This window comes from Ruditapes philippinarum, unplaced genomic scaffold (assembly GCF_026571515.1).
Source record: "Ruditapes philippinarum isolate M1 unplaced genomic scaffold, ASM2657151v2 ctg7089_1_1_1_1, whole genome shotgun sequence".
Lineage (NCBI taxonomy): Eukaryota > Metazoa > Mollusca > Bivalvia > Venerida > Veneridae > Ruditapes > Ruditapes philippinarum.
The window spans coordinates 64,880-90,971 of record NW_026863260.1 but is presented as its reverse complement, the minus strand read 5'-3'; the positions used below and the strand labels follow the sequence as shown (position 1 = coordinate 90,971).

General features: G+C 34.0%; 1 protein-coding gene and 1 long non-coding RNA gene across 3 annotated transcripts; one reads left to right on the top strand and one right to left on the bottom strand.

Moving 5' to 3' along the window:
- Positions 1-318: 318 nt before the first annotated feature.
- Positions 319-5,033, top strand: LOC132721644 (uncharacterized). Of its 2 annotated transcripts, XR_009624495.1 has the most exons (4): positions 319-375; positions 716-807; positions 3,293-3,424; positions 4,941-5,033. It is a non-coding gene; the product is annotated as an uncharacterized LOC132721644 (long non-coding RNA). The 2 variants fall into 2 exon arrangements; XR_009624494.1 differs by lacking the exon at positions 319-375 and having other exon boundaries at positions 595-807.
- A 1,881-nt stretch (positions 5,034-6,914) lies between these two features.
- Positions 6,915-25,639, bottom strand: LOC132721643 (uncharacterized). Its single transcript, XM_060705974.1, has 4 exons — positions 25,010-25,639; positions 23,853-24,011; positions 21,137-21,494; positions 6,915-9,845 (listed from the first exon to the last, which is right to left on the bottom strand). Exons 1-4 carry the CDS (start codon positions 25,574-25,576, stop codon positions 7,222-7,224), a joined length of 3,708 nt encoding a protein of 1,235 aa, XP_060561957.1. The 5' UTR covers positions 25,577-25,639; the 3' UTR covers positions 6,915-7,221.
- Between the last annotated feature and the right edge of the window lie 453 nt (positions 25,640-26,092).

Here is a 26,092-nt window from a genome sequence, read left to right as displayed (position 1 = left end):
ACACTTTTTATAACTCCGGAAACCACGTTAATACTTGTTGACAGTTATCACCTTTATTCTGATTTATTAAAATATGTATAATACTTAATGTTAACGCCAGTTTGCCCATTTGTAATCCCTTATTTATTGCTACATAGGTAGCAAACCACAGTAATGGAAGCCACAGCTTCGAATGGCCAGGGAGGATTTGTTAGATATAGTGACTATTCTGAATTTAAATGACTGGTTGTCTTTAATGTGCATTTTTAGCATGAAATTTGTTTTTGAGGCATCTAATATGATCACTTGCAAATTCGAAAACATGGCCAGAAATCACATGCTGTTTATTGATAGATGTCAAGGCCGCCATTTTTTGTAAACACTGCTTTTAGACAGGTTGTGTGTAAAACAAGTCATTTTACAGGGGGGTACAAACTTTCAGCAGTAGCAAAAAATCTACAAGGTTGAGGACATGTTTCTTTGTGATATTTTGCATGTATAATAGGGAGTTGCTAAGTAGAGACAGTGTTTCTGGTAGCCCGTATATTTGCAGGTATTTTTTGCCAGAGGGACGAAACATGTTGTTTTCGGTCTCGGACCACAGTAGATTTTGGGCTCTAACGGATTGAATTGCAATTTTTTTTACTGACTGACTATTGCACATGAGATAATTTCATTATAGATTTGTAATGTTTTGACATGTATGTTATCAACAAAACATGTTTTCTTTTTCCAGGTTGTGTATTTTGGAATCAGAATTATCAGACACATTGCTTGTAGGGCGTTGACGACAGGAACTTGAAATTTACTGTGGAGTGCTACCTTAAGGTAAAATGATTATTTTTCAAAGTTCACATTTGCTCTTCCAAATTAGTTTATTGACTCTTTTAAACAAATCAACACAAACTTTGATGAGTTTTAACACTTAAGTATCACAGGTAGCTTCATGAAACATCTTTAAAAAGGGAGATAATTCAAATACATAAATTCTTTGAAAATGCCAGAAAGCAGTATTGTGCTTGCATATCAAATAAAATTTATGTGTAAAGACACATTAATCAGTTTTTTCAGTATAACAACCTACAGGAGAATGATTTTTATCAATTACATAGATAATTGGTTAATATTTTCATAAAATCTTCATTAATTTCTACATGAAAAATAGGTATTTCATTTATTTCCGTCTCAAAAATGGCCCGCTCATTCTTTCAGAGAACCCGAATGAAAGCGAAATTTATGAATTAAAAGAATTTCTCGATAAAAGATCATTTATTAATGAAAATGGTTGTAAATTTTGGGACGGGGGGGTTGACCGAGACCAATACGGGATGGCTCGTGCCACTATTAATAGTGAAAAGAATTCGGTTCGCAGCCCATCGTTTAATGTTTTATGTGTCTTTAGATGGCAAAACCTGTTTAGATCCAATAATGTATTTATTTCATATTTGCCATAAACATTGTGCATTAATTATTTAATATACACCATTTATCATATGAGCCACCCGTTATAAACAATAATAGAATGGTTTTTAAAAATCCTGGTGAATGTGCGGGCCATCATTGGTAAAAGAGATGCATTTTGTAAGGTAACTTGTTACATATTATGAAAGTTATAAGTTTATGAGTTATAATGCAAGGTCACTGAAGTTTGAAGGCAATTACTTTCTGTGCAATGGCAGAACTTTTCAGCAGTTAACACCATAACTATGTTCTTTACTTAGGGTTGATGGTGTTCCAGTGTAAAGCGAGTCCTGAAATTCTGTCCGATGTTGGACGCGTTTTCTCATGAAATATCGAGACTGCTTGTACTCTGCAGTCTTTTGGCGCATAGAATGATACATTCGCTTTGTATCCATTCGTTTAAGCTGCAAGAACATTCTTGAATTCATTTTAACTTTTATGCCAATGGCATTAGCTAATTTGACTGTAGCTAATCCTTTGCCAAGAGTTCTAGAATGTGTTGCAGAATGACAGAGCCCTGAAAAATTTCTTGGCCAGCACGTGAATTTTGGGGCATAATTAAAAACAGTAGAATGTAAACTTTCGCATCGATTTGTGTTGAAAAGTTCTGCCATAGCCTTTATGGTTGTTACATCTAAAGTTTTAAGTATTGTTGCTTTTAAGTTTTCTTTATCTTGTTTATTAAGTTGTAAATGCTTTCCATATGGCAGGTGCTTTGTGTTGTATTTATCAAGCATGGCCATATGGTGTTGACATACAGTTGATTTTGTACGACACAATGAGTGATTATTCGAGAAGCATGGAATAATGTTTTCGAAAGCAAGGGTACATTTAGAAAGAAAATCATTGTCATCATACTTCAATGACCTTGCGTTTTTTAGTTCAAGACGTACTCGTGCTCTCACAGACTTTGCTAGAGATTTTACAAAAATTTCCTTTTTTTGACCATATGAAAGTTTAGAACTTAATTTGACCAGTTTTAAATTTTTTTCTAAATTTCTAAGTTTATGAATATAGCAAGTATAATGTTTAAGTTTAATTTTTTTCTGAGTTTTGTAGTCTCTGATTGTCTTTGCGAGTTGCGCGCTTGCATCTGTTGTAATAGAATTTATTTCAATTTTTTTTGATTTTCTAATTTTGTCCAAATTTTTATTTAATAAGAATTTTTCACTAGCTGCAATAGACTCGTGCTGTGGGTATGTTTTTGAACATTTGACATGGTTGCAGCCTTTCTTTTTGCAAAATTTATTAGCCGTAGCCTGTGAGAGTACGAGACCCCTTGACGTATTATTTTCAATAACGGCGCTAAAACTTTGTTTTGCTTTCTCGCTTCCCGCCTGTGGTCGGCAGGCATAAGCGCTGTCAGTTTGTACATCAGCGCCCTTTTTTCCGGACATTGTCAGGACACGGCCAAGGTAGTCTTGATTTTGCAACAGTTGGGCCTCTCCAACCTCTTCTGCCTTGTCGCACGCCTTATTCACTTTCTTCTGTATTAGTGATGAGGAAGGTGCCTTTATGTTCAAACAGGAAAGAATCAGTGACACATCATCCATTCCTATTCTGGATTTTGCCACCGGTAGAGCAAGTCTCTCATTCAACTCGGCAGCTCCAGGGCCTCTCTTGCTTGGAATCCGCCTTGACATTTCTGTCGCATCACTTTCGAAATGGCAGCTCTGGCAATGAACTGACATTTTTATGCAAAGTCCATGTCGTCTCACTATTTTTAGGGAAATTGAGGGAATTCCGCAGTGCTGCTTATGGACCAATGCCACTAATTGTCGTAAATTTTCCAAATGAACAATAATGCATTCATCATTTTCTACAAGCTGGTCATTTATTTTCTCAATTTCAGATTTTGGTCTGAGTTTGTATGGTAGAGTTATACTGTCATCATCATCATCACTTTTGCTATTTTTTGTTATGTGAGTGACATCAATTGCTTCTGCTTGGCTAAGTCTCACTACTTGTTCAACAGTTTCAGTAGGTAAGTCACTACTATAATGATCATGACAATAATTATGTAGTATATGCTTTTCACCAGGCTTAAACTGAGATTTTTTTCTTGCTTTATTATTTTTGTAGCTCCTTCTTACTTTAGGTGTACCCATGTTGCACAATTTTAAACTCCAATATAGTAAAAGAGTCTCAAAATTATGATTAAGTATATTATAGAAACATGAAATATTCCAAATTCTAATATATTCCAGCAATTGTCCTGCACAGATTTTTTGTATAAAACATGTATATGAAATCTCTTTGTGTTAGGTACTATATGTGAGTCATTGCTGGAGAGTTTTTGGTCATTAATCATGCTGATAAGCCTTTTGCAGCTGGACCCTAATTAATTTTTATAAACTTGGTGTATTTCTCTAGGGCAAGGGAGACAATCCAAACAGGTCTCTTCAGTGTCTATCCAACAGTCTCTAAATGAGCTGTGTGATAAGTTTTTTGACATTTATTAAAACTTGCGTGATTTTTTTTTTCATTTACAGGGATTTACTGTGATGTATGAAAAAATAATGCCTTTAAATGTCTGACAAAAATGAAATTTGCTCTATTTTGTGTCTTTTCAGTTGTCGTTTAGGTCTAAAATGTCATAGTTTTTTAAATTTATGGGCTATTTATTGAATATTTCTTACAGTTCATACATTAGGAGCACTTGATATTGCAATAAAATTGCATAGATGGTGAAAAAAACAGATTTAGGACAAATCACATTGGGTATACTATCATTCATTGCTTATACTGAAAGTAGCATTATAGAGACTTAAAATGGCGCGTAATGGTGTAGTTCATAAAAGGGATATAAAATGAAACCCGAACGATATCTAGCAATAATTTTTCACAGTTTTATTTAAATATGCATAGACTTGCAGTAAAAGTACATTTAAAGATCAGTTTACATCATTAAGGTGCTCCTTAAGGTAGCACACCACAGTAATGGAAGCCACAGCTTCGAATGGCCAGGGAGGATTTGTTAGATATAGTGACTATTCTGAATTTAAATGACTGGTTGTCTTTAATGTGCATTTTTAGCATGAAATTTGTTTTTGAGGCATCTAATATGATCACTTGCAAATTCGAAAACATGGCCAGAAATCACATGCTGTTTATGATAGATGTCAAGGCCGCCATTTTTTGTAAACACTGCTTTTAGACAGGTTGGTGTGTAAAAACAAGTCATTTTACAGGGGGGTACAAACTTTCAGCAGTAGCAAAAAATCTACAAGGTTGAGGACATGTTTCTTTGTGATATTTTGCATGTATAGGGAGTTGCTAAAGTAGAGACAGTGTTTCTGTAGCCCGTATATTTGCAGGTATTTTTTGCCAGAGGGACGAAACATGTTGTTTTCGGTCTCGGACCACAGTAGATTTTGGGCTCTAACGGATTGAATTGCAATTTTTTTTACTGACTGACTATTGCACATGAGATAATTTCATTATAGATTTGTAATGTTTTGACATGTATGTTATCAACAAAACATGTTTTCTTTTTCCAGGTTGTGTATTTTGGAATCAGAATTATCAGACACATTGCTTGTAGGGCGTTGACGACAGGAACTTGAAATTTACTGTGGAGTGCTACCATAACTCATCAAACTTGTGCCATGCCTTGTGTTTTATCCATTATTAGTTGGTACTGATTAGAATTCCAGATGGAGACGTAGAATATGTTCTGTATTTAATCGAGTTAAGATGGAGACAATGTGACGTCATCAAATAGATCACATGACCCATCTGGATACTCAGTGACGTCATTATATGAAGTCACGTTACTGTTTCAAGGGTCATGTGACCTTTTCCTATAAATACCCCAGATTTTCCCTTGAACTTTGTCAATTGTATTGTCCGCTTTACAGACGCAACCTCTATACACAATGTCTTATAGAAATATCCATCTGGAGAGGTAGTACCCAGAATCATTTAATAAACATATTTCACTTATTAAAATAACTATAATAAACGTATAGATTACAAGTATTTATAAACTTGTACAGAATATTTATCTATGTAACTAAGGTAAACAAACCCAACTGGAGTGGTTTCCGGATATGTACCCATTTTGACTACATGTATTATTTATATTACTGTTGACGGTATATACATGAATGAATGATGTTGATGATGAATAAATGAGATGTTTAACTAACTACTGGCTTTCTCCTGATACAACATACCCTGACTATTGAATACCTATAGAAGTGAAGCTATAGTGATCTAGATCTACCCGCTATATAGGCCTACATCCTGAGAAGTATAAATTGTTACCCGGGGACTAGCAGGCTCTCCCCGGTCCGGGAACCGTAACAATATATATAGTATTAATGTTAATTTTTTGTTTAATGTTATTGTAATTAAACAATTATGTAAATTCTAAGTAGAACTAGAAATGTGTCCATAGGACACAGGTGCCCCCAATTACTCTAACAAAACTGAAAAAATCCACATGCAAAGTCCCAGGTGCATAGCTTCACAGTGATGTTGATCATTATTCCTGTAATTTAGTGATGATGATCATTATTCCTGAAAAGTTGGTTGATCCTTACTCAAACACTCAAGGAATAAATAACACAACATAATGAAATGGATTTTGATAAGTCAAGGGCAATAATTATAAATACTGGATAAATCCACAAGCAAAACCCAAGGTGCACTACTACATAAATTATGCTGAGCAGCATTCCCGTAAGGTTTCATGACTCTAAGTTAAAATCCTTTTTGAGTAACATGCGACACAAGTTTAAAATAGCAAATATAAACTAAGTCAAGGGCAATGACTCTAAAAATACTAAATAAATCAAGACGAAAATACCAAGGTGCATAACTACACATGCTGATCAACATTCCTGTAAAGTTTCATGACTCTAGGTCAAATCCTTTTTGAGTTACAGGTGACACAAGTTTAAAATTGCAAATTTTTACCAAGTCAAGGGCAATAACTCTTAAAACACTGAATAAATCCACACGAAAATACCCGGGTGCACAACTGCACATGCTGATCAACATTCCTGTTAAAATCATGACTCTAGTTCAAATACTTTTTGAGTAACATGCGACAAAAAAGAGAACGGACGGACGGATAGACAAAAAGACGGATGGACGGACGCACAAGGGTAAATCTAAATGACCCCCCCCCCTAAATTGGGGGCACAAAAAGGCACATAATTCTTTCAAATGCTTGACAGAGTCACTTCCTCCTGTGTACAAGTAAGGAGCACTATGGTTAAAACAAGTGTGCAAAGTTTTAAAGACATATGTCAATGGACTTTGAAAATATTTGGTGGTACGCAAACTTTGATGTAAATTCTAAGTCAAAAAGGGGGCATAATTCTGTCAAAAAGCTTGATAGAGTTACCTCCTCTAGTGTATATATTGGAGTCTTAATTGTGAGCAAGTGTGCAAAATTTCAAAGCTATTTGTCAATGAACTTTGACAATATTTGAGGTGGTACACAAACATTAATGTAATTTCTAATGACATTCTTTATAGTAAGGCTAATAATGCTTCCAGGCCCAGGAGCATCAATGTATATGCCACATATTACTGTTATAAAGTACATGTAAAGAAATAAACAACACTTACTTGGGTAAAATACATCTAAAATTAATCCACATTTGTTGTCCCAGTAAGAAAATCCTCAGTTTCCATTCACATCACATTGTTATGAACAGCAAAGTATTGATTAAATCTCAGACTCAAAATAAAAATAATGATGTCTATTTCACCTGTCACTTGTCTCATAATCTATTTATAAATTGTTTCTCCCAAGTACATGTAATGTTACTCAGTACTTGTTGTTGTTTTTTTAAACTCAAACCCATACTCTCCAGACTTCTCGGTGTCATCAATGGTGACCACAAACTTGTCTGATTGTTTTATAAATGTTTTAAAGTTTTCAAATTCTGTTTCTGGTTTTATATCACAACCATACAACAGTACTGTCACTGTATGTGGTAGTTTGTTTATAACAGTAATGAGATCATATAACACTGAACAAGACATTGTTATCTTATACAAGGCAACACGTTCAATATTGATCATTTGAGGTGACAGTGTTAATGATCTTTCACCTAGATTGATTCTATACAAAATAACAACTTTCACATGATATAACACTGATAATGTTTGTAACATTGTTTCTATGTCACTGGGAGATTTTAGATCACTACACCTAAATGTTTGTAGTTTACTGGCTGCTGGTAGTTGACTGAGATAAGATGACACAACACCAGGTTTATATAATTCACCTACAATACATTCCTCTAACAATGATACATCCATGTTTAATTGTGACACAGGTATCCTGACCAATCCTAAACTTCTTAGTTGTGAATGTTGAGACAGGTCAAGGTTGAATCCCTTACATGAAGTACCATGATCACTACAGTATAAAATGCACAATGTTATATCTTTCATTGATTTTTTACTAGTGAGTAAATTTAACAATGTCTCCATTACCTCGTGGGTCATAGTGAAACAAACTATATTTAAACACTCCAGGTGTTGTAATTTTACCAGTCGTCCATTTATCTTTGCAGACAGCTGGCAACGTTCTTCTACAAATTTATGATTTTTCCATTTACTTGATAACACAGTTAAACATTTTAAAGGCTTCAATAACAAGCTCATTATTTCCTCTTCTACAATTTCACCTTGATAGTATAATTTCTCTATATGTGGAAGGTCAGCGAGTGTTAACAAACTGATAATTTCTTGTAGACTACAAATACCTTTATTTTGTATCATAATTGATTTCATGTTTTCTTTATTTTGGTGACACAGATGTTGTAATTGTTTGAAGTAGTTTTCTTGTTTACATTTTTCATTAATGAAGAAATCTTGTAAACTCAATTTGAGGTCTTTGTTTTCCTGGCTTTCTTTGGCACAAGAAATGTACATGTCTTGTGTGTCTTGTAATGGATTAATGTACATGTAATCATAATATGTCAAAGTTCTGTATTTGCTTGTTTTTCCATCATTGTTTATCACAGGCATCCAATCACTTGATATTGTAGACATTAATTTAGGGTTCATGTTACTAATAAAGACAAACACTTTTGACATATCTAGGATATTTAGTAAACAGTTGCACTCTTCAAAAATGATTTTTTGAACTTCACTTGCGTATTGAAAACTTATAAATATTGCTGAAAAGTATTCCTGCACTGTTTTATGTGAAAATGAGATTTTAGAACTTTCATTTATTAATGTTTTCACTTTACTTTCTGATAATATTCCTGATAGACAGCTTGATTTCAAATCTTCTTGGCCAAGATATTTTTTTGCAACATTTTCATCAAAAACTAATTTGTGCTCTTTTTTCTTACTGAACAATGTATTAAAAGCTAGTTTCCCAATGGTCACCAGAAACGTGTAGTAACAACAGCAATGTTGATGTTTTCTGAAACATTCTGGAACATTACTAGGGGATGTTTCACATGATGAATGAAACATTCCATGTAACTTTTCTGTTCTAGATAGAAGGAGCTGAATCATGCCTGTATATAATTCTACTGCGGAATTTCCTATTGGAATTTTTGCAATCCATAAACATATAAGATATAGCAACAGGAGAGGGGTGGATTCCATATCATCAAGGTCATGGTTTCTAATTTCCTCTTCAAATCTACAAACTTCAATGATCAGTTTTTCTTCTTCAATGTTGCCTTTCAATATTTTCATTGCGTTTAGGTTAAACTGCCTTACATTTTGTTTATCTAGTTTAACTAGCTCCACAGTTTTGTCTACTTGATTAGTCTTCAAGTTTGAGACTCCAAGCTTCCATGGCCGGGTTGTTGTTAGGATTACACACTTTTCACGTGCATACCGATGAGGAATACTTTTTGGAAGTCTTGAACAATCGTTGTCAGGATGAAACCATTCATCAAGTCCATCTAGTAAAACAAGACATTTTTCATTGCGTAAAATGTCATTTAAAAGAGTTTTTGGTATTTCAGATTTACAACGAAGATTATTTATGATTTGTTGTTCAATCATGTTGTCAACATCACATTCTGTATCTACGTCTCTCAATAGCACTAGAAATAAAAACTCAAAGCCAGATATCGCCTCCAATTCTTCTTTTTTAAAATGGTTATAATTTTCATCCATTTTATGAGCTTGACACCATGTTATAGCGAGATATTTTGAAAATGCTGTTTTCCCAAATCCAGCGACCGCTGATAAATATATGTCCCTTGGAACTTTTCTACCCGATGTAAACAGGTCATGTAACGACTTGACTCTAGTTGTTTCTTTCCTTCCACCTGGAAGATTCGTCTGTATGTCAATTTCTGGCATAATGTAGAACCCAGCTAGAGGGGTATGGTCATCATCTGTGAGTGGTGAAAGAGGAACTGTACTCTGATAGGTGTTGTACCATGCAATTAGTTCATCCTTCAGATCTGAAATGGAAATAATTGACATATTAGTATTATTCATTCAGGTGATGAAATAAAAACAAACAAACACTGATATGATTAATTAATTATAAAGGTGTACATATATATTATAATACATGTATATAAAAACACAATTAGCCAAGAAAAGCGAACAAAAATCGTTCAAAAACAAAATGTCAAAAAATGTTGTTTTTTTAAACTATTCCTTAACATTACTTTATATTAGTTTCTTAAATAAATAGGACATACAAAAATGTTGAAATTGATACAAATTGTATTCGTCTGCCTTTTTTTAACTAAAATAGCAGACGAACACACTTTTTTAATAATTTGTACGAAATATATAGAGAGATCTAACTGAAATTCATACAAAATGTCTCAAGTATATACCTTTTTTACTGTTTCACTGAGCATCTCACTTTATATTATTCTCTATGCAATCTAAAAGTCAACTTTTGGTTGCCTCGGTCATTACTAAATTTGAAATGCACTGACTTAACTGTAATGAACATTAAACTATAAATAGTAACCAGGTGTCATGGACTGGCAAAATATATAATGGAGCGCAATAACTGCCTTATAGCCCGGATTTATCGGATAAAAGTTATATATAAAAATAATGCATGAATGACATTTCTCTTCTTTTTAATAAGTGATCCTTTTCCAAAACTTTTTGTCGAAATCTATTTCAAGATATTCAATACAATTGTCTATTATTTTTTAAAACTATTTCTATAGTCTGCTATTTTGGCAATCGGAACATCCTCGGCTATAATCAATTATAACCTCGGATTGAAAGTAGTTTTAACACGTTGTATCAGATGTATACAAAAACAGAGAATGTTATCTTCATATTCTCTCTATTTTGACATCCAAAGAAAAATAAAGATTGTCTCGGGATAATTATGATTGAAAATATGTATGACAACCATTTTGAATTTTAAAATGCCCACTGGTGTACAATTTAAACAAATCCGACTAAATGTCAACAGGTTGGCATTTTGTACTTTCGGTTTCTACACTCATAAGAATAAATATATAAATAATGTAGAGTTTGCATTTGTTTCTATGAATTCACTTATTTAAGGTGGACTTTTACTTCTAATATTGGAAATAAGTTTGTCAAAAACTCCAATCATTAAAAAAAATTAATTGTTACATGTTAAGGTTTTTAGCGTTAGTTAACGAAATACCCTATCCGTTCTGTGCACATGTATTCATCCACTTGTGTTGGAGGTCCTTATTCGAAGATTGACAAGTTGCTATTGCCATTTTGGGTGATTGATTTCAGAGGTTACTACAGCATCACGGTCTTCCCCAAAATGCAAGTATAAAAGGACAGATGGGTCAAAATCTTCAAATTAAGATGTGGAAAACTCCTAACAGTTAACTTACTATAAAATTCAAGCTATACGAATAGATGATATGCCAGTATATTGGATTATTACATAGTAACAATTAAGGGATATGGTAGTCAAATATGGAGATTTTAATCAAAAAGTTTTTCTCCCCGAATATTCATTATTCACAAAATTGAATTTATTGGCAGATGCTGTGTAGTTTTGTGTGACAGTTTTGAAAATAATAGCATTGTCATATGTAATCTGAATAATTCGACTGCAAGACCGAGCGCCTTTACAAATTGATATTTCACAGATGTTGGTATTTACGAGGGCGGCCATAGTCTATATAATAAAAAAGCCCTTTAGCGCATAATTTGGTGGGCTATGTCATATGTTACTTTTACTAGTAGTTGCAGAACATGTAAATACCTTGATATCATAGAACCCGTGATATCATAGGAACCGCGAGTATATACACATGTTTAAAGTGGTGGCATCTTTTAGATAAATGGTGCCGTGATTATGATAAATAGTAATTACTGTTGCTTTTATAGATGTCTGGTGCTATATGGTTTTGATAGATGGTGATGTCATTATAAAGTGACGTGGTGATGATATATAGTGAAGTAGTTTAGGTTTAGGGTACTGTCGTTTAGATAGATGGTACAGTGGGCTTTGATAAATGGTGATGTTGCTGTCATTATAATATATGGTGCTCTTTTTTCATATACTGTGCTGTTATTTTGATAAATGGCGATTTCATTTTGATATATATGTTCATTTCATTTTGATGAAAGTGATGTAATTTTGATAGATGGTGATATGGTTCCGAGAAATGGTACTCTGGTCTTAATCGGTTATGCTATCATTTTGGTAATTTTGGTATAAAGTGACTTTATTTTGTTAGATTGTGCTGTGATTTTCATATATGGTTCTGTTATCATGTATATGGTAAATGACCTCACCATTCACCGAAACAACAGCATTAGATCTAAAAACACCATAGCACCATAAAGCAGAACCACATCACCATACCAAAATTACATCACAATATATGGAAACTCCATCACCATCTTTCAAAATGGCATCATCATATATTGAAACGACATCACCATCTATTATTTAAAAAATTCTGGAAACAAAGTGATCCCTCGGAAGCATTTATCACAACAAAATTACATAAGAATTGCAGACTCGGTTTGATCGAGTCTGTAAAGTAAGTCGCAGCACCGTCTATAAAATGACAGCAACATACGCTTTTATAACATCACATCTATCAAACCGAGATCACCATATATGAAAATGATAGCACCATCTATCCAAACGACAGCACCATATAACAATAAATAAATCACCATACGACAATAACGACATCATAAATTAGCAAAATCACAACATAGTATCAACACTTTAGGATGTATATAGAAGGCGGCTATGGCGTTCCATAATTATCTTTTTTTTTCTTTCTTTTTTTAAAGAAACACATGAAATATGTTTTAGAAAGAGTCTGGGCTGTATATAATCTGGTTACGGTGACACAAAGGTGAAATGTGTGTGTTTTATTTATCTCATGAGCACGAGACACTATGTCGTGGCCACGAGCTACTTACTCGTGGTCACGAGTTACTTAGTCGTAGGCACGAGATAATTAAGTCGAGGGAACGAGATACTACGTCGTGGCCACGAGTTACTAAGTCGTTGGAACAGATAATTAAGTCGTGCGCACGAGATAAAAAAACCAATCAGATTTCCCGATTTATATTAACTTTCCTAGTACTAGTGATTTTACATTTAGCGTCACTGTGACCCTAATTTTTGACCCATTGACCTCAAAATTATTTGATGTCATCTACTGATCAGGTGCTATGATCTTTCTAGGTTATAATAACCACGGCTTAATAATTCTAAATTATTAATCAGATTTTTTTACATGAAGTGTCATGGTTACCTTGACCTCAAACATCTATATATGCTATCTACTGTCCATGGGCAATGGCCCTAGCAAATAAAATAAACAAAGATTTATTCCTTCTCATGTCATCGTATAAAAAGTGTCAGGCCGTCGTACATACAAAAATCTGGAAACAAAGTGACCCATCGGAAGCATTTATCACAACAAAATTACAAGAGAAATGCAGAATCGGTTTGATTGAGTCTGTACATGAAGGAAAATGAATACGTGCAACATCCCTCACGCCCACTAGCACCGGCTTGAGCGGTACTGATTTCTCAACACTAAATAGTGCTGGCATCAATGATCCGGAAGGACCAGAAAAATATAACAACACTATCACAAAGGGCTATAACTTAGTCAAATTAATGTCTGATTTATTGGCCTTGGAAGGTGACTTTCTCATATTATCCTTAAGAAATGTATCAAATTAAATGTGATCACCTTTAGTATCTTCAAAGATTAATGTCGCATGTAAAACTGTAATAAGTAAAACTTTATTATTGTGATTAATGCTTCCAGGGGATCACTTTGTTTTCAGATTTTTATTTATCTCATGCCCACGACTTAGTATCTTTTGGCCACGACACATAGTATCTTGTGCCCAGGATTTAATTATCTCGTGGCCACGACTTAGTAACTCGTGATCACGAAATAGTATCTCGTGCACAGTAGATTGATGATAAAACACACACACATGTCACATTTGTGCCACCGTATCTGGTTGAATTGTTGCTGCATAAATTGTAAAATTGATGCAAAAAGGAAAGAGCCTTTCATCAATACTTTGAAGCGATATACTCAGTTGCTAATTGAGATTTGAGATTTTCTCTATTCCAACAAAGAACTATTTCAAGTACCTAAAGTTACTGATGGAATGCGATTTTTTATGATCCAAAAGTGTATGCCTTCGAGCCACTTGCCGTTCATCCAAAAAGTTCGAATACCGCCAGGGACTTTGGATTCTTTCACAAGACAAGCTATCCAACTAGCTTTTGATACGTCGATGATTCTACTAAGGTGCCCGCTTGTGCCTGAAATAATGCACACAGGGACACTCGAGGTCCCATGTACCAGTAAAGCAGAAAACTCGCCATATGACATTAATGATTTCAATCTGACATAAAAAGCAACCCTAAGAAGATAAACGACTGCTGTGGATATATTACAAATATGTTACTAGTATGGTACAAGACCGTTTGAATCAATTACAACTAGAACTGCCATTCCCATGGCGTGAGTATCCCCGCATACCGCTTTGGCAGAATCAACAGTGGTCATTTAGAGCTTAAGGAAAACCTCCTTGCCAAATTTGAGGTTAGTAAGTCAGTGCATTGATAAGTGATGTACTCTACATGACCCTCGATTTATTTGTCAAAATGAAGGCTATATTAATTAGGACAACACAAAGAGGAATTGAATATTAACATTAATGAATAATAAACCTTAATTTATAACAAATCCGTGGTATTCGACTGTTCCCACTATCACATGTATTAAACTCATTACCAGCAAACAAATAATCTAATAAATTTTAATAGAATATATATATATATTCTTCACATGATACTTGTATTAAATTTTTATCAATTATGATTAATCATCTATTATATATTTAGCCTTTCTAATTTATTCTATATTGTTGAAGACAGCACTCTAGACTAATCAAATACTGGAGGCAGCTAGTAAAGGAAGATCTATGAGCCAAAGTATGTAAGGTTTTTAAGTATAGAAGATCTATTATGATATGAGCCAAAGTATGTAAGGTTTTTAAGTATAGGAAGATCTATTATGATATGAGCCAAAGTATGTAAGGTTTTTAAGTATATAACTTTTGAGTTCAAAGAGAAAACTACGGTGACACGGAGGTGATATAAATTTGTTGTTTTTTTATCTCGTGCGCACGTGTTATTAGATAATTAGGTAGTCGCGCGAGATACTAAGTCGTGTGCACGAGTCATTAAGTGGATTGCACGTGTTACTAAGTCGTGGGCACAACCTACTATGTGGTGTGCACTGGATACAATATCGTAACAAATTACTGCATTTAATCACACTTTAAGGCTTTAACAGAGCTGATTTCCAAGTTATGCCACCCAAAAGACAGTAATTCTGGGTTGACATAAAGCGGTAAATAGAATCTACCTAAAACGTGAATTGATATTTATAACAGATATACGAAAATATGCGGGACTTATATAATCCAATGATCATAAAAGCGCATTTAAAATACAAAAGTTCTCTGTTTAAGCACGGATTTATATTATAAGATAACCAGCGGAAACCATTATATATTATAATAATAACTGTAATTAAGATCCGTGGTTTGTGGTATCATTGGACGACATTTTCATCAGTACTTTAAATTGAAACAGCAATGTGTTAAAAATAAGCTTTCTAGAAAAATTGCACTAGAGTTTTTGAAAACCTTGCCTTTGTTGAGGTTGATGATAAGAAACATTCGTTTGAAACTTGAAGTAAATTCCTCATAAAATAAAAAAGTTAAAGTAAAATTTTAGGAAAGTTCGAGGGGAGATAATTTATTTGTTCATTTCGATTAAACTGCCATACATTTTGATGGAACAGCCGTTCAATCGGGTAATTTCAAAATTATATCTGTCACATCTCTGTTGTTCCTCACTTGCAGTTACTCCGAAATAACATATTTACTTATAATATTTCTGCAATAATTGAAATGACAGCTTTGTTCCTTTAAGAGTAATCAATCCCAAACATTTTGGAACTACATGTAATAGTTTTAAATTTGGCGAAAAAATGTTGGGAGTTCATATTTAAATGAGTACTGAGAAATTTAGTGACGAGGTGCATACTTTTTCTTAATACATTGCATATATGTATCTTTTCTCTTTCCAATTTTTTGAGGAGGGGTATGAAAAAATGTTATCACAATCATATATGTACTCTTTAAGCGCATGTAACATAAACAACACTGTAGTTAGAGATTTTTTGTGTTGATATTATCATATATTTAGCTGTAACCACCACCTTGATCAGCAGAACGAAACCATTTGAGAAATTAATTATAGAGTACCTGAAACATCTACGCGAAAGTTAAAGAAAAGATGTCATTTATATTTAATTTCTATTTTTAGTTATGGCGGCCATATTGAACAACAGACCAAAACTGTGATCATTGCTTTATAGAAATCTATCCAAGGATCATTGCAATAGTGTTTTAAAATAATTAAGGAGTAGATCTCGTTTAAAGCCCCTGGCCTCCAGATGATAAAATGAAAAAGAAATCAAGTAAAAGGTTAATAGTAGTCTGGTTAGGTTTAATATGTAAATCTATTATTACTGACATCTTAATTGAAACAAAAGCGTCACTATAATTATTGCGTTTCTTCTTTGCATTATCTACTGCGTTACCAGTAGTAGTAGCCAATAATAATTACGAAAAGTTAATTCATTCAACATTTTGACGTGTCACAACAGTGGTTCGGAAAAATTCCGGGATCCGGTACGCTCGGTGAGGTATATTAATGTTCCTTCATGAGGAGTCCCTAGTCATATTTCAAGTTTAGATCGATATGGTATAATTAATAAATTATAATTTTGAGTGCAACAAGTTACTACAAATATCAAAACGAAAGCAGTTTATTTGTTTCCCTCTATGTTTGCAACGATTTCGAATTTTGTGCGTTCCGGTCACAAGCCGTGATATTGTCCCGGTACTAAAATGAAACCCAGATGAATGAATTCCGTAGTAAAATAGTAAAAAAGAAGGTATATCCCATTTGGCAGAAAAGCTTTCTAATTGTTTATAGGGCAAAAATGTTAAACTATGATCATTTTGAAGTGTCATTTAATATATTAGCAAGACGGTATTTGTTTCTCTTATCTTTTTGCCCCATGTTCACAAAAATTTAAGTATCAGGATCAAATCTAAAATCTTCAACGGACCGGAACCACTTGAGCAATTGCTATAAAGACTGTGAATCGGGCTAGTCGACTGTGCAGGTCACTTTCTTTGTGATTGATCATGAAATAATTTCGATGGTTATTCAAAAGTTATCAGTTCTAGCAACTACTACCAGAAAACTGCTTAAAAGCCTGTCCAGGAACGATGCGATGGCTGAACTGTTCTTTAATTTGAGGTAAAATTACCAACACTACCACGACCATTGCTGTATAGTTCATCAAAATATAACAAACAAAACTATTGTTTTGCTATGCAACATAACATTAAATGAACTAAAGACAATGCAGTTGCATTTTTTCTTTACTTAAAGTTTTAAAGTTTTCAATATTTTGTTATTTCTCGAATATCTTGGTCTTGAAAGTACGAATTTCATATTAATCTTGGCTTCTAAAGTACAAATATTGATAGAGGGGTCGAAATGTCTTAGCCATTAGGGGTCGGAAATTCATTTAAAAAGTGGTAGGAGTGTTAAGGTGTCTAGAAGTCATCTTAATATCCTAAGGGTCGAGAAGTCAAGTTTCTTACTTGCCTACCAGTTGATGCATCATCTAAATATCTAAACCCAGAGAAGATGATTTATAATTTAAGTACATTGTATATGTAAACTAAGCAACACCACTAAACAAAGGTGGGATATTTTAACCCCAGGGGCATGACGTACATAACATTTATAAATATCCACTAGGCGGTGCTACATGCCAAATATGTAAGCTATGGAATTACAGTTGCACAAACGATGACTTAAATGGTTTATGTGTACACTAACTTCTAACACTATCAGTTAGGTGAACCCTTATGGGGGCAAATAAATATATTTTTATCCAATGAGCATGATTTATATATCCTTTGTTAATGACAACAAGGCGATGTTACATGTCACAATTATCTACGATCGAGGTATGACTGTTTCTGAGAACAAGTTTTTTAATGATCATATTTGAAGTCTATTTTTATCTTTTGCAACCTTCTAATGCACTAGACTGAAACCGTTTATACCACTTTTTAGGACGACCTGAGAATCATGTCTGCATGGTCAAAATCCATCAAGTGGTTTCAAGGGAGGTGTTGTTTTAAGAAAATGTGGACAACGACAACAGACGGACACACTGTCATCACAAAACTCACTTTTGAGCGCATTGTGCTACATTAATCTAAAACAACAAGTTCATTTCATTCAGAACAATGCTGTCAGCAGCAGATAAATGACGCATTAAAATTTCAAAAAGTGGAGGAATAAGACGGACAGTATCGTTGGGGAATGGTTAGTATACTCGTGATCGGGTGATTTCATATTGACCTGTTATTTGGTCAAAAGACATTTGTATCTTTTTAATTTTTTTGTGTTTTTTATTTATTTACTTTTTGAAACAAAAAAGCGACTTTCATTCTTTAAATTCCTATCAACGCTTCGTATTGGCAAAAGTACGTACATTGACCTTCCTTTTCAGCATTTGCCCTGCTTCCCTCGTATTGGTAATCTTATATTAGCATTGTGCTGGCTAGAATAGTATGGTACACAACAATGTTAAACTTTTTTTTCACAACTAATGCTTCAGGGAATACAAATTGAATAAAAGACGAGACGAGAAATGTCGAACAACAGATATGCCCCCCTTTTTAGCCCTCGACTCATACTATTAGTAATTATGTTATAGAAACATGCTATAAATGGGTACATGGAAGAGTTAAGTTATGGAAAAGAAAATACAGTCGACATTGTATTAAGAGACCACTCAAGGGACTGCCAAAAAGTGGTCTCTTAATAAAGTGGTCTCTCAATAGAATTCTGGAAAATTCGAGACTTTTTATTACAAGTCATAGATATAATAACATCTTTTTTATAAAAACAAAAAATATACAATTTGATGTATGTATTACCGTTTTATAATTACATTTATGCCTTTTTTTTAAAAAAAAAGTCATCAATATTGTTTGTTTTTGATTTTTAGCAGAAATTTGTGTACAAATGTGTTTTACGCTCATAATACTGTAAACAGGTCATTTTGACCATGATACAAAGCATATTGTCTTATATTTTTAATATGTTCATACACATCTCCTGCTGAACATACTTTAGAATCATCAGCCAGAGCTCCAGATAATTATTTATGCAATGAGTTTTAATAAACTTCTTGATTTTTTCAACAATTTGTTTTCACACTACCCCGATTTCAAATTCAATAAGATTTTTAGAGATCAAGGATTTGTTTGCCTTTTTTTGTCGAAGGGTCATATTTAATGGGATACTACATGTATTTTGTAAAGCATCAGATGAGCACCTACACCATCAGCAATGAAAGGCTCGGCTCTGTAATGTTTAGTCTACTAGGTTTCACGATTTTATTTCGACTACAATCGGTGACATTTGCTATTTACTCAGACTCAATTCCATGCACGATTTCCTCATACAATTTATCCGGTCTTATTAGTTGTCTGTCTTTTTTTCGCTCGATCAGTTTAACAGTTTGAACAGTTTATTGAAAATGCTGGGCCTCATAGAGGCATCAGTCACATATACAATAATATATACATATCCGACATCATTTTCGATAAGGGAGGTCACTCTCAGCACATGACAAAACTATGCAAACGCGGTGTTGTGATACGTTATTGCTCTGACAAAATATGTCACAATAAATATTACGATCGGAAAATCCGATTTTGAAACGATTGCAATTGTTATTCATTTCGTTTTTAAACGACAATTACTTGTGACCAATGACCATGAAAATTATTTGTTTGTTTGCTTGTACACATCTAACCTACTCGCTAATTACACAGGTGAGAATGCCCGCAGGGACGATTGTTTGTCACGGCCGTTTAATAGATACTTTAACACTTAATTTTGTACATTTGGGCCGACATTCAGTGGCCGCTGGCCGCGATATAAAATAGTCGTTTAATGGAATTAAATTAAATAGTAAAAATCATCGGGAGGGATTTTATGCGGCCGCTTAATAAAAAAGTCGCTTAATAAAGGTGGCCGCAAGTACGATGCCGACTGTATGACCAATTTATGACCTGAAACTGAATAAAAGAAAGCTGTCATTGTTAGAGGGTAGCAAGAATAAAATAAATATTATCATATAAATGTAACAATTCTGGCATTTAAGGCCCCTGTGACCTTGACATTTGACCCCAAAATCAATAAGGGTCATCATCTGACCAATCATTATGGGAAATATGAAGAGCTGGTAATAAATAGTTTTTAGATAATGAGCCGAAACCATTCTGACATTTAATGCACATGTGACCTTGACCGTTGACCTTGTGACCAGAAAGTCAATAGGGGTCATCTACTGAAAATGACCAATCAGTATGTGAAATAATAAGACTTTGTGATATATAGCTTTTAAGATAACCAGCGGAAACCATTCTGATATTTAAGGCCCCTTTGACCTTGATCTTTGACCTAGTAACCCCAAAATCAATAGGCATCATTACCTCGTTATGAATAATCAGTTTGTGAAACATGAAGACTTCGTGATGAATAGTATTCAAGATAATCAGCGGAAACCATTCTTACATATCAGCGGAAACAATGTGGCCTAGAGACCGACAGACAGACAGACCGACCGACAGACCCACCGACCGACACACCCACCGACATAAGCAAAACAATATACCCCCTCTTCTTCGAAGGGGGGGGGGGCGTACAAATACTCATGATCAACAATTATGGCGTTTCAGTATAACAAAAATGTCTTTTACGATGTAGTAACTTAGAGTACAAAATGAATATCATATGAACGTTTTTGACACAGAAACTGACAACAAGGCTTGTGGTATATAAAATGAATTTGAGATAGATTTTATTTTTGGGGGATAAAAGCGATGCTAGATGGCGTAAAATATGCATTGATACAGACTTCTGGACTCAGGAAATGAACATGAGAATAATAAGATTAGATCAAATAATGAATTGATGATATTAAAACATCATATGGTGCAAAACTGAAGTTTCAATGGTTATATGTTGTAAGGGGTGAAGTACAAAGGAATACGTTTAGTAATATATATAGAAAACAAATGAAGTTATGTGATTAATATCACTTACTTTGTTTAGAATCAATATATTCTTTTTCTTTCTCGTCTTTACTTGCTATTTTCAGTGCTTTTTGTAACGTCTCTCCTAATCCAGCCAGGTCTGCTCGTTCTTTTTCTCCTTGTTCATGAATTTTCCCAACTTCTTTGTCCCGTTCTTCATGCAGTCTTTTAACAGAAGCATCAGCTTCATCTTTTAATTGTGACTGAAGAGATAGAAGATCTTCTTGTTTTCTTTTTATCATATCTAGTTTAATTCTGTCATATTGCTCGTCTAATCCAGCCTTCATCTTGTCTTGTATTGCCTTTGCCACATAGTCTAGTACTTTTCTTACATCATCTTTACCAATGATTAAAATATCATTTTCTAACTGTAATTATAAATACAATACAAATATACAATATAAAATTTTAAAAAGGTAAATAAATAAAAAAATACAAAATAAATAAACAATAAATAAATAAATACATAAATAAAATGAACCAATATTAAAACAAATAAAAAATAAAAAATGTAGTAGTGGTAGTGGAAGTGGTGGTGGTAGTAGTAGTAGTAGTAGTAGTAGTAAATTTAGTAAATTAGTAGTAGTAGTATTAAGTAACAGTAGAAAGAAGCGGTAGTAATTGTAGTAGTAGTGTTAGTAGGTAGCAGTAGTAAGTAGCAGTAGTGTGTAGTAGTTGTTATTGTAGTAGTGGCAAATTGTAGAAGTAGTTAGTAATAGTAGTAAGTAGCAGCAGTAAGTAGCAGTAGTAAGATACAGTTGTTATTATAGAAGTAGTAGTAGTAAGAAGAAGTTGTAGAAGAAGTTGAAGAATAAGAAAGAAGTTTAAGAGGAAGAAGAATGGGTAGTAGTAGTAGTTGTGGTAGTAGTAGTGGCAGTTGTAGTTGTGGTGGTAGTGGAAGTGGTGGTAGTAGTAGTAGTAGTAGTAGTAGTAGTGGTAGTGGTAGTTGAAGTGGTAGTAGTAGTATTAGTGGTAGTGGTAGTGGTAGTAGTAGTAGTTGTGGTAGTAGTTGTGGTAGTGGAAGTGGTAGAAGTAGTAGTAGTAGTATTAGTAGAAGTAGTGGTAGTGGTGGTAGTTGTGGTGGTAGTGGAAGTGGTGGTAGTGGTAGGATTAGTGGTAGAAGTAGTAGTAGTAGTAGTAGTATTAGTAGAAGTAGTGGTAGTGGTGGTAGTTGTGGTGGTAGTGGAAGTGGTGGTAGTGGTAGGATTAGTGGTAGAAGTAGTAGTAGTAGTAGTAGTATAAGTAGTAGTAGTAGTAGTAGTAGTAGTAGTAGTAGTACTAGTAGAAGTAGTGGTAGTGGAAGTGATAGTAGTGGTAGTGGTAGTGGCAGAGGCAGCGGCAGCGGCAGCGGCAGCAGCAGTAGCAGTAGCAGTAGTAGTAGTAGTAATAGTAGTTGTAGTAGTAGTACTGGTGGTGGTGGTGGAGGTGGTGGTGGCGGTGTCGGTGGCGGTGGCAGTGGCAGTGGAAGTAGCAGGAGCAGTAGCAGTAGTTGTAGTAGTAGTAGTAGTGATGGTAGTGGTGGTGGTGGTAATGGTTGTTGTATTGGTTAGACTGGTAGTGGTAGTAGTAGTGGTGGTGGTAGAGGTAGTGGTAGGGGTGGTGGTGGTGGTAGTAGTAGTAGTGGTAGTGGTGGAAGCGGTAGCGGTAGCAGTAGCAGTAACAAGAGCTGTCGGTAGGACAGCAACGCTCGACTTTTCTTAGTGCTTGATAGCCAAAAAAGCCTTGATTAAAAGGTAAAATTTTCTCAGTAAAGAAAAAGGCAAATTTTTTCTTTAAATCCATATTACAGTTATAGGCATTGAAGAGAGTCCTATTATGCTCTCAAAGAAGAGTATAAAATTTCAACATGTTTCACAGCCTTATTTCAATGAACTTTGAAAATATTTGAGGTATAACAAATACTTTAACGTAAACTCTAAGTCGAAAAGGGGGCATAATTCTGTCAAAATGCTTGATAGAGTTACCTCCTCCTGTTAACAGGTTGGGGTCATGATGGTCAACAAGTACATGCAAAGTTTTAAGGCCATATGTCAATGCATTTTGAAAATATTTGAGGTATTACAAAAACTTTAACGTAAATTCTAAGTCGAAAAGGGGAATAATTCTGTCAAAATACTTGATAGAGTTACCTCCTCTTGTCTACAGGTTGGCATCATGATGTTGAACTAGTGTGCAAAGTTTCAAAGCCATATGTCAATGGACTTGAAAATATTTGAGGTATTACAAAAACTTTAACGTAAGTTCTAAGTCGAAAAGGGGCATAATTCTGTCAAAATACTTGATAGAGTTACTTCCTCTTGTCTACAGGTTGGAATCATGATGGTGAACTAGTGTGCAAAGTTTCAAAGCCATATGTCAATGGACTTTGAAAATATTTGAGGTATTACAAAAACTTTAACGTAAATCCTAAGACGAAAAAGGGGCATAATTCTGTCGAAATGCTTAATAGAGTTACCTCCTCCTGTCTACAGGTTGGGGTCTGTGTACAAAGTTTCAAAGCCATATGTCAATGGACTTTGAACATTTTTGAGGAATTACAAAAACTTTAACATAAGTGGTTACGCCGACGCAGACGCCGACGCCGACGCTCGGGTGACTTCAATAGCTCTACTTATTCTTATCTAATAGTTGAGCTAAAAAGGGTAAGTAGCAGAAGTAAGTAGCAGTTGTAATTGTAGTAGTAAGAATTAGTAGTAAGTAGTTATAGTAGAAGTATAGATGTTTACCTCTGTCAGCTTCTTTTTAGCATTCTGTGCATGCGTGTCTGTAGCTAAATATACTTTATCAGAAAGTAGTTTCTGTAATAGTTTTAAGTATTTTTGAAGATCTGTATCCTCTATTTCAAGTGTTGAAGAATGTCGCACTTTTCTTCCAATTTCCCTTGCCTGGTCAAAATTGAATAACAATTTTTAGTTACTTTTACCTAAAACCTATAGGTTGAGTATAAAATATATACGTTTACTGTGTAAGAAACTGTTACGTTATACATGTAGTAAAATAATACTTACTAGGACTTGTATAAATAATGAATTACAAACACGATAAGAGCTTTGTTGAGCTTAAATGTCAAAGCTAGAGGTGTGGTCTGCTAGGGGTGTGGTCTGCTAGGGGAGTGGTTTGATAGAGGAGTGGTCTGCTAGATGAGTGGTCTGCTTTTTGCATTAACCACTGCCGTTTGCCAAGGGTCGTTGTCATATTTTCCCGGGAGTATTAATAATGTTGTAGTGTTACGTACCAGTACCTCTCTTTAATACAATTATGATATCAAAATCGATATAAAAATTGTTTCAAAAATGAACGCTTCGTAAAAAAATTACTGAGGAATGTAGGAGTGCTTGCTTACAAGGAACTATATAACAAAAAAGACAAAATGCAATGGGCAACAATTTACCTAAAATAATTGATATGCACAAAGGCTCAGATGAATTTGGTTTAATCCCTATGACAAGATAAGAAGTTGATGACTACTGAAGATCATTTCTTCTCTATATTCAGCACAAAATTTGGGGTTAAAAATCACTACTCAGTCCTGTATATTTTCTTATCACGAAACCATCTCAAAATGTATCTTCACACATGGTGGTTATACTTCTGTTAAATTAAGTTTGAAATTTCTAAGAAAGTAAAAAAATCTTAAAAATACATACTTTGGGAGCAGAATAAATTCTTTATACTCGCCTACAAATCTTTTTTATCGACATTCCCCTTTGAAACAATGTGCTTTATTTTCAGAAAGCATAACAACAATCTAAGTGTATTATATATATCATACAATACTGTTACATATCTTACTTTAGATCACTGAAATATGCAATTCTTGTTTTTTTTTGGTAACTGAGGACCAAACACAAGTCTAAATAAATAGTATCTTAATATTGATTACCTCCTCAAACATATTCGCCTTATTATTGAGGTTTTCATGTATTTTCCCCTGGAAGTCTTTGTAATTGAGAATAACGCTGATTATACCATTGAAGTCTGTTTCTGCTGCAGACGTTTTATCTTTATACCCATCTGGAGGCATGAAGCATTTCGCCACTTCCCAGAAATTACTACACCACTGTGAAGCATCAGTGTTTTTGTAAGATGGACCAGAGTACCTATGTACATTTTGTATCTCAGTTGTGAAATTATGACATATTTTGTTAGGGCAGCCGGCAGGATTATACCTTGTTGCAGCATTTCGATGATAACTGCATTTTCCGCGTCCAACATTACATATTCTATTTGTTGGACATTTGATAACATTTTCTGTACAGCAATTCGAACACAAAGTCCCACTAAATAGTCCATTTTGGTAACATATATCATCTAAGCATTTCAATTGGAATTGTTTGATTTCATTGCAAACAAAAGGTTCAATACCTTCTTTAGTCAACAACACTGCTAACTGAGATTTAACCCAGTTATTGTATTTCTTTTCTAAAAGTTTAGGGCTATAAGAAGCCATGACTTGCAAACTTTGTGTCTTCCAACTTAAAGAATTATATACACTGGCATGTTTTGTAAGCTTAGCTCCAGGTAAACCTGAAAAAAATAATTATATAAAATGCCATAGTATATTATTACTTTTCAAGAGGGATCTTTCACTATCATTTAAAGGTGTAATGCAATTATTTAGTAAATAAATGCAATGAGGGACTTTAGTGGATTATCTTCCCTTGATAAAAACCGAGGTAAACCAAAATGTAAGTAGGTCCAAATATTTGGAATCCTTTGATTTTATCGTTGAGTTTTATGTAAGACAGGTTGATATGTCTTAATCAATTATTTCAACATGCATCAACAAATATGTAAACCTTAAGCAAAAAAATGTTTCATTTATGTCAACAGGTTATACACCTTATCGCAAAATTTAATCTGAATATTACAAAATTTAATGATCATAATTAGCCCTAATTATTTTGGTTGGTTCAAAGAAATAGGCGATAAAGTCCGAGTAATCCAATAGCTTAGGACCTACCTA

Coding starts and splice junctions, on each gene's coding strand:
- LOC132721643 (XM_060705974.1), bottom strand. CDS start 25,576: ATGGCTTCTTATAGCCCTAAACTTTTAGAAAAGAAATACAATAACTGG. Junction 21,495..23,852: donor CTAAAAAGAAGCTGACAGAG/GTAAACATCTAT, acceptor TTATAATTACAG/TTAGAAAATGATATTTTAAT. Junction 9,846..21,136: donor ATATATTGATTCTAAACAAA/GTAAGTGATATT, acceptor TTTCCATTTCAG/ATCTGAAGGATGAACTAATT.